This window comes from Hippopotamus amphibius, chromosome 15 (genome assembly GCF_030028045.1).
Source record: "Hippopotamus amphibius kiboko isolate mHipAmp2 chromosome 15, mHipAmp2.hap2, whole genome shotgun sequence".
NCBI lineage: Eukaryota > Metazoa > Chordata > Mammalia > Artiodactyla > Hippopotamidae > Hippopotamus > Hippopotamus amphibius.
Window position 1 is genome coordinate 27,826,311 of NC_080200.1, and position 9,583 is coordinate 27,835,893.

General features: G+C 40.1%; 1 protein-coding gene across 12 annotated transcripts; it reads right to left on the bottom strand.

The window, feature by feature from the left end:
* Window positions 1–28: 28 nt before the first annotated feature.
* HNRNPH1 (heterogeneous nuclear ribonucleoprotein H1) lies at window positions 29–8,673 on the bottom strand. Of its 12 annotated transcripts, none has more exons than XM_057709918.1 (13): window positions 8,535–8,673; window positions 7,043–7,198; window positions 6,690–6,833; window positions 5,061–5,199; window positions 3,929–4,107; window positions 3,776–3,847; window positions 3,586–3,698; window positions 3,307–3,442; window positions 2,841–2,900; window positions 2,660–2,749; window positions 1,897–1,989; window positions 1,392–1,441; window positions 662–799 (listed from the first exon to the last, which is right to left on the bottom strand). In XM_057709918.1, the coding sequence occupies exons 1-12, from the start codon at window positions 8,629–8,631 to the stop codon at window positions 1,392–1,394; spliced, it is 1,329 nt and encodes a 442-aa protein (XP_057565901.1). In that variant the 5' UTR covers window positions 8,632–8,673; the 3' UTR covers window positions 662–799. The 12 variants fall into 12 exon arrangements, with proteins under 12 accessions (XP_057565895.1, XP_057565896.1, XP_057565894.1 ...); XM_057709919.1 differs by having other exon boundaries at window positions 2,690–2,749; window positions 3,586–3,719; XM_057709915.1 differs by having other exon boundaries at window positions 3,586–3,719.
* Between the last annotated feature and the right edge of the window lie 910 nt (window positions 8,674–9,583).

A 9,583-nucleotide genomic window follows, 5' to 3' on the forward strand; every position in this document is an offset into this window, starting at 1 on the left:
ACTGAAGCATAGACAAGACAAAGTGCAGTTTTTAAAAGGAAGATTTATTCGACAAGTTTCACTTAGCGCAATACACCTAAAAAGGAAAATCACAATACAACGGAAGATTTAAATCAAGGCCTCAGAATTTCATACAAACACCAAGACCAAAATCCTAAAGTATTGGTATTGCGTCTCAAATTTTCCCCATTAACTTAAAAAAAAAAAAAAAAAAAAAAAAAGCTTAAACTTACGTGCCATAGAGGTTATTAAATGAAACTAGAACAAACATGCCAAATAGTTCACTTTTAATTGTAGACACAGCTCCTATATTGAGTTTTACAAAAAAGCATGTCTTTCAACATGCATCCAAACAGTGTTCAATGTAATGTGGTGTAAGAGCAACATTTAACATAATTCAACTGCTTTAACCTAAATACACCTACTGCTTAAGTACATCCTACAATATAACTAACTTGAGAAAAGCTGAAAATTATTTAACAGTAATAGATTACTCAACCTAGTTGTTACATCCTAGATGAATGTTTGTGTTCAAAAATACTGAACCTTAAGTCTTTAAAACAATCCTGATTTCCACTTAGAGTAAGCATAAATCACAAGCTTGTATTGCAAAACTGTTAAAACTTAAGTTTTGTTTTTCTTTTAAAAAATGTTGACTAAGAGTCAGTGATCAGGATCAATTACATTCCCCATCCACCACTCATACTGGACATGCTAGACATCCCTCCCATTCCGTTCACTCCCATAGACGCTCGGCTTCCACTACTGTAGTAGCTGCTGTTCACTGCTCCTTGGCTGCCTGCAAAGAGATCAATTTGACAAGTCAGGAGAAGTATCAGATGATTAGTAAACTAAAATATAGCATTCCAAGAAAAAATTTAAAAAGTATACGAGTACAAATGGCTGCTGTCCAAGTGGCGAGAAGCATGTTTGGGAAAAGGGACTCCCGACTCCAAACAAGTCTCAATTAACCCCTTTTCTCTGCAGTACCAACTTGCCAGATTCTTGTGCTACCATTTAATTGGATGCTTCAGGATCAACGTGGAAAATTAAGTTTAAAGGAAAACTAGTGTTTTTCAAAAATTGCAGAATTACTTCATGTTGTTTTTAAAGCTAAACAAAGCATTTTAAAAAAAATTTACCATAAACATTCACGTGTCCATCGAATGGCATATATGAATAGGGAGCACAGGGGCAATCTCTTGCTTTTCCTATTCATGGTGGGCAGGAAGTGAGACGACAGAAGTTGGACTAAAGGCAACTCACTGTGCCCAAAATGGCAGCCTCCATGGAGTTAAATCAGAGCCATTGACTGCTATAGAAAGTGTTATCACAACATATCAGTATTTGCTATTGGGAATTTAAATTATATTTTTTGAGAAAATATTTACCTATGCAATGTTTGATTGAAAATCACTGGAGTTTTCCTGTAAAACTTGGTCTGCAAAAGGATTTTGTAGGGTAAGACTATAATACCAAAATCACCATTCTTTAGACCAACTGAAAAAATTAATTAATAAAACCAATCCTAGGTTAACTGACTAGTAAATACGGTCCTGAACCCAACCACCATTCTATTATTTAAAATTCTCCCTCCATCTAAAATGGATTTAATTGCTAACAAACAGAAAAGGAGAACAATTTTATTTAATGTTTTAACAAATGGAGGCAGATGTTTTCTGGCTCAACATTATTCAAAGTTGCAATAATGACTATTTTGAATTCCCAGATACTTCCCCCTCCCAATGATTCTGTAAGTTAAGCTATTTGAATAGTTACATTAGGATCAAGAGCATACATTTAATAACCCAATTCCACCAAAAAAGGAGCCTGAATATTCCCAACTAAAGAAACCTGCCTGAAACTTATTCTAAGTATATTAAAAAACACACTTACCATATCCACTCATGCTGCTCTGGCCACCATAGCCGCCTCCATAACCACCACTCAGCTGCTGGCTGGCTGGGCCACCATAACTGGACTGGTTTGCTGTTAAGTTAAGAGAACATTAGAACCTTGTTCCTTATGTAAGGTGGTACCTGGTGGTACCCGGCTTGTAATTCTAAATCTATTATTTTCCATTCTTGATCTTACATCACTATAACCCTCTGTGCCTCCTTCTGCCTACTGTCTATGACCAGGCTACCTTTCTATCCATCATTTGAGCTAGTCAAACACTTATAAACCACAAGGCCAACAGTATACACATCAGCAGGACTGAATCCACGTTTCCATAAGTAGAGACATTTTGACAAGACCTTATGAAAATGCTTAACTGGAGTTAGTGGGGTATTTCCCCATAATTTGATAATATATTAAGGGTATGTCAATATAGACATCACAGGACACCTAATTATGCCCCCAAATTCATTGTGATCCTGTGCTTCTTGCTAAATATCAATTTTAGATTTATATTTCATACTTAGACAATTCAACTAGTTTCCTTCTATAGTCCCCTCCCCCAAAAGTACTTCAAACTAATTTATCTATTTCATCTATTCTAAGCATTTTATTTAACTCACAAGGATTTAAGGCAGACATACTATTCAAATCAAAACTTTTCTTTGCCTAAATTATGCTAAACTCCTTATATATAACTTAACTTACATAATCGACTTATATAAATGTTTTGGTTTTTAAAAAAACTAACGATATTTACACAAGCCCATGCCTCCCATCATTTGGCTACCATAAGCACCACCGCTTGCTCCTGCTGTAGAATTCAAGAAGAGTTCTACATATCTGTGTTCTGAAATGAGAGAAAAGGCATACAAGGTTAGCTTAAAAAAAGACACTAAAGTGATATTTACACAAACCCATGCCTCCTAGCATTTGGCTACCGTAAGCACCACCGCTTGCTCCTGCTGTAGAATTCAAGAAGAGTTCTACATATCTGTGTTCTGAAATGAGAAAAAAAAAGTTTGAAAATGTTTGTTGGTGAAAGAAAAAGATAAGCACTTTAAGTTCTTTTAAGTAGGTCTGTGAACTTTAAATACTTTTAGTAAAAAAAAAAAAATTCTAGCTGCTTCTTTCAGGTGATTTACTTTATGCAGGTTTCAAGAAAGTCTTAAACGTTCATGTAAGTTGCTTTAAGTCTGTCAATTAAGCATATACACCTTAAGTCAGTGTTCTTATCAAATTCTTTTAAGTCATACTAACTTTAAAAACCCAAACTTTTTAAACATCCCACAGAATCCTATTATTGGATTACAAATTTCTCACATCCTTACTATTCCTCTATCATAAATAATCATTAGTCACAAAACTACCTGTAAAGAGATCCCAAGATCCTTAAATCACACTTACGCATATTTGCTTTGTCTTTTGACATAGCTGCCACAGCATCTTCATGAGTTGCAAACTCGACATCTGCTTCACCAGTTACTCTGCCATCAGGACCAATTTCAATATGTACTCTCACAGGGTTGAGTGGTGAAAAAAACTATAAGGTATTTCAGAGACTCAAGTCAAATACTATTAGAAAAAACATACAAACTTAACATGCTGCTTCACTTAAGTAGAATAAGAACCATGTTTTTACTGCTATGTTGAAACAGACGACCTATGAATTTATCCTACACTTACATTATAAATGTCATTCTCAGTAGCTCTGTAAGGTAATCCCCGCATGTGTACACAGTGTCCTGTTGTGCTCTGGAAAGTAGAGCCACCATCCCCGTATCTGTGATCTGACATTCCTGAAAAACAATAATTGAGGTCTAGATGAACAAGAGTGTAAGTATCCCTCAGATGAGAAATTCAATTCTTACCTTACCTCTTCCAAATCTATCTGACCCAAATCCATAGCCATCATTATAGCCATTATAATCATCATAGCCTCCATAACCTGCAAGACAAAAAGTACAATCACTAAATGAAAACACTCACATACAGAACAGACCTCGTGACATCTGCACAGTCCACATACCTCCACCATAAGCACCACGCCTCATCCTTTCAAAGCCAGCTCCTCTTCCAATGCTGTTATACCCTCTGCCAGCCCCAGGCCTGTCATAGGGACCTGGTCGCTGCATGGCCATAAGTTTTCGTGGTGGATCATAGTGGGTTCTAACTTCAGCTCGACTGCTCTTAAAGATTTCGATATACCTAAAGCATTGTTCATCAGGAAACGGGGTGGGGAAGGGAGAGAAAACATTAGTTCATTTCATACAGGTATTCAGTTACACAAGAAAACAATGTAGTCATAGCCATGAAACTGACTAATATTTAAAGCCAGATTTCTTATATTTGCATAGGCAATGACCAAAAATTCACTCAATTTTAAGATTTAATGTAAACTTTATAGAAAAAATTTCACTCCTCTGAGGCAGAGAGCCTAACCTTAGGGGTAGAGAGGAGTACTGTAAATAAATGTCTTAGGAGGGAAAGAATTCCACTCAACTTTCAACATTTCATGTCTTAAATCCATTGGCTTCATGTATAGCAAGTGGGCTAAAAAGCCAGCCTCCACCAACAGTCTAGCCCACACTACACATTTCCTTCCGCCAATAAATACCCCAGCCTATGCTTTTAGTAGGAATCAGCATAGGTAAGCGCATGCTTCAATGAAAAATAGTCACAAGCAAAAAGAGAATAAAACCTTTTGTGACAATTTCTTGAAAGCTATGCTTATTAATACATATGCAGAATATTTATACAGCAAGAAAGTTTGTTGCATTTCAACTTTAAAAACAAGATCAGAAAGTATCACATTTTCTTATGGTAATATTAATTTACTAGGTGGGTGTTATTACAGCTAAAGCCAGGTTTGCATTAACATTTTTAAAACCATAGTCTCTCAACTCCATTGACTGGGGTTAATTAGGAATCTTACAAAATTGTGAAGTAGACCAAATTAACTGGGGACAATTTCAAAACCTAAAATTCAATCTGAAAGCACTATGGGACTTTGACATAGGAAAAGTTTGAAAATTGTGGGAAAGCATCAGATAATTGAGACTAGGAGTCAGATTTTCTTCCTTGATTCTAAGCAGAGAGAATATGGATTTAATTGTTTACCATAAGAAAAGTGACAAATCCAACCAACCATCCATCCCCACCTGTGCCCTATTCTTTCCTTGTGTTTCTTTAGAGCCTTTTCAGCTATTTCCTGTGAAGCAAACTGCACGAAGGCCTCCCCCGTACTCCTCCCCTGGAAGTCCACCGGCAATGTTATCCCATTTGGCACGATTTCCAACCCTTCAACCCAAGGACAAATAACCCCAGTAGGGGGGCAATATTAACATCACAAGCCCAGAAATGATTCTTCTTATTATAGCTTTAAATAAACCAGAATTTTAACTTTAGGTGAATGGTATGCTTTCAACAAGTACTCTTTAAAAATGCATTGCAGTAATATGAAGTTCCATTATTACAAACTATAACTCAATTCTTAACACACCCCATGACATGGTTAATAAAAAACTTGCTGACCATAGGATGCATTAAGAATTCAACAATTAAGAACACTTATTTATCTATGCAACTTAATGTTGAAAATTATACAAGAATTTAACAAGTTTCCAAGCATTAAATACAACAGTTTTACTAAATTCAAGACACACCTTTTACCTCATTTCATATTTCAATGTTTTAAAGTTAGCGGAACTTCAGTTTTTAAAAAATTACATATTTAAACATTTAATATACAAATTGAAACATTGCTTAGTCATGTAATTGACAAACATACAATCTAAGCTTTCAACAAACAACTGATCTAACACAGCACAATCATGCACTCTTATGCTCTAACAGCAGTATGATTCACTTCTGGAAATTCCGTCTATGAAAAATCCTTTCCGTGGATACATTCCCAAGCTTACAAAAAGGACTTAAAGCACTTTCCTAGAAGATATGAAATTATGTTCATATTTAACGATGTTGACAGATAGCATTCAATTCTCACCAATTTAGACAAAAACAATAAAAACAGACTTGATTTCAAAAATTCTGGCTAAATATTAGGACTTGATATGTATCTTAATAGTCAAGATTTTAATACATACTAAACACCATGAAAGGATTTCTTGTTCTTAAATTCCAGTTTATCACATCATGAATATTAAGCAATAGTATTTAAAACATATGCCCTAACATTCTGCTAAACATTCAAATACTTTAGGCCCAAACAATTTCAAAACACTTTCTGTACTTCAGATACTAAGACTACATTCAATCTATACTCATATTAGATCAACTTTCAGTAAATTTAATCCCTAGCTAAACCAATTGTTTCCGTAAGGGTTTTTTTGCATAAATAGAATGCGACCATTAGAGAATTTCTGGTCCCATGACCTAGTGTGTCTTACAACATACACACTTGCCACAAATTACAACAACCTAACATACTAATCTAATGTTAAGGGATCTTACCTTTAACTTGAAGTACTTTGCTGAACAGCAATGTGAGGAAAGTAGTTAAGTTGTTGAGGACAATCCTCAAAGATCTACTCTGAACTACAATACTAAATATAGGCAAAGTTAGCATTTTGGAAGTACTTAATTAATCCACCTTTAAGATGGGCTTAAATTATTTGAAGGTCTCCAGGAAGAAGAAAACATTAATTCATCTGCATATACTCACAACCTATTTAAATACCTAAGCTACTCAACTTTTTAACATCTATTCAATCACATGTTGCCAGAGGCTAGCCAGAACTCACTGCTCAGCAACAAACAGGACTACATACCTGAGAAGAACTGAACAATTTCTTCCTTGCTACATCCAAAGGGGAGTCCTCTAAGCCGTACAAAGCCATCATTGGCCGTGTCAGGACTATTTGGACCAGTATGCTTCAACACCCAATCCATTTCAACGTTGTTTGACTTGAATACTGAAAGAGGTGCTTAGAATTAGTCAACTTTGGAAAGTCAGAGAACAAAGTTCAGATTTCCTGGGTCTTTAGATAATCTAGGAAGAGATGCCATAAACTCTTAGATGACCATTTCCATGCGGTCAAATACCTAAAATTCAGAAGGGGTAAGATGGATTTCTATTTGTTTAACATTTTATTTACTGTTACTAGGGCAATGTAAATCAAACCTTCAACATATCTGTGTCCCATAGTTTCTCTGTCTTTTTTCAGGGCCAATTTGACTTCATCTTCTGATTCAAGTTCAACAAAAGCCTCGCCACTCGGTCTGCCTTCTCTGGTGTAGATGAAACGAATACCTTGAGCCCCATTTTGAATTTTGCAGTCTGGAAAGAAAACAACCGTTAATACAGAATTTAAAACTAAAAACCACCTCTGGGTGATACAGATGAAATGTCTATACACACCCTCACGGACACAGCAGAACATTTGCAAAGCCTACAGTAAGGAAGGTATTACTATTAGTAACTCCTAGGATATCGATTTCAGTAATTAAGCAGTTATCCTCCTCTCAGACCAAACTTTCTTATTCCATAGATATGTTCCCAATCCATCTAGAAAACCCAATATTCAAAGCAGTTTCTTAATGAAGTTATCTCCAAGTCCTCACTACTCAAGTGTGTCCATTAAACATCCTTTTTATAACTCCTCAGCAAATTTTTAAGTCTGGACCTTGTGATTTAATGGCATTTTCTGAATAAACTCGGAGTTTTGATTTGGGATATTTAACAGTTTTACCTTACTAGCAGCAACATTACAATTTCTTGCTTGAATCCGAATTGCAGGGCCAATACTCACCTGAAAGGGGATCAATGTTACCAAGCTAAAATGCTCCAAGTTGCACAGCTGAAGCCAAACCCAGTCTTGCCCACTGCAAGGTGGCTTCCAGCGTACTTGGTTCTTGTTTTACAGGTCGTTTTCCGTTACACACGCTAAATTCAGATAGTAAATCAATACTACAGATATCCTTCCAAAACCTGTACATTTCTTCCAAATGTATCTTTCAATCTAATCTTACACTAATAACGTGAACAAGGATATTTGGCAGACATCATTCAGGAAACCTACACACTGGGAAAAAGCTACATAAGCAAGAAAACCTTCCTGGGCTTCAGTGTCCTCAACTGTAAAGTAAGCCAGATCAAGAATTACATAAACAACAACTCTTCAATTAACCAAATCTTGATTAGGAAAACTGTCTGAAATTAAAAAGTGACACTTTATCTTTCCGAAGCAGAACGCCCCTTTTCAAATCAATACCAAGAGTGGAAAGATCTTATATCTTAACATCTTGTAAGATATCTACTCAGCTGCTGGGCAAATTTCTCAAGATTGAGGGGGAAACCCCATCTATCCTTTCTAGAAAACACCCACAGAACTACCAGTACTTAAAACATGGATTGAAAAAACAAAAAACCCCGCCAGAGCGGCCGCATTCCCCGGAGAGGGCCGGGCGGGCGGGGCTTGCGCAATTTCCATTGCGTAACCGCGGCGGCTGCGCGCGGGCAACACGGCGGGAACCGCGGCATCCGCGCCCTCCAGGGGGCGCCCCAAACCCCCCCCCCCCCGCCCCCAACCGCCGCCGCCGCCTCCCCGCCCGCCGCCTCCCCGCCAGCCCTGCGGCCCCGGCGGCTCAGCTCCCGCCTCCGACTCCACACTCACCGGAAAAAAAGCGCTGCACTTCGTCGGCCGAGCAGGACCAGGGCAAGCCCCGGACCTTCACCACGAACCCCTCACCGCCTTCGGTGCCCAGCATCATCGTCCCTTAGTGGATCCTGGCGTCCAAACAGACTGCAAGGCGGGGATGCCGGGCGGACCTGAGAAATGGTACAATCTAACAGCCCTCCGCGCTCCAGACGCCCTGCCGGCCCGCGGCGCCTTCGTCAGGGTCGAGGCCGTGCGGACGTCCCGACCCCGGCGTCTCCGACATCGCACGCCCCACTGGGGAGCGGCCGGGCTCACGAAACCGCTCTGCATACCAGGCGCCGGGGCCCCGAGCCGAGGGGGCACCCGTCCTGGCGCCAGCGTGGAGGCGAGGAAATGGCGGCGGCCGCTTCCGCTCCGCCTCCTCCGACATCTCACACAATAGAGGCGGCGCGGCCTGCAGGCCTCGGCAGCCCTGCCACGACGCGGCCAAGCCTTCCTGGCCCCCAGCGGCGGCCCGCGCCTTGCGAAAGCCCTGCAGGCTCTACGCTGACCTGGGGGGGGAAGCAATCCCCGCGAAACTGGCATCCTCGGGGGCCGCTGGATGGTAAACACCGAGCAAGAAACACTCACCTGCTCACGCAACTTCGGCGCGGCTGAGAAGAAATGGCCAGCGGGCGCCTGCGCAACCTAAATAAGGTCCTTTGAACAAGCTCTGCGCACGCGCAGCCAGGTGTTCGCACCGCCCCCTTGCGTCACACAGAGCTCGGGCGCATGCGTAATTTTATGAGCCGGCCCACCGCCTGCCAGCAAATGAGTATACGCATGCGTATTTGGGTCAGCCCCGCCCACCTCCCTAAACCCGCTGGGCTTTTTTGCGCCTGCGCCTTACCGGGATTATGCGCGCTTTAGCGGTTTAATTTAGTTTCACGCGCATGCGTCTTCCTTCAAACCGTCTCTTGATTTACCCGCCAGAAGGGGGAGGGGAATGGCGGCAGTCAGTTCCCTATAGGAACCGTACGGTAGCGCCAAGCTCTGGGTTGTGATGAGGGGTCCCTAGCCTATAA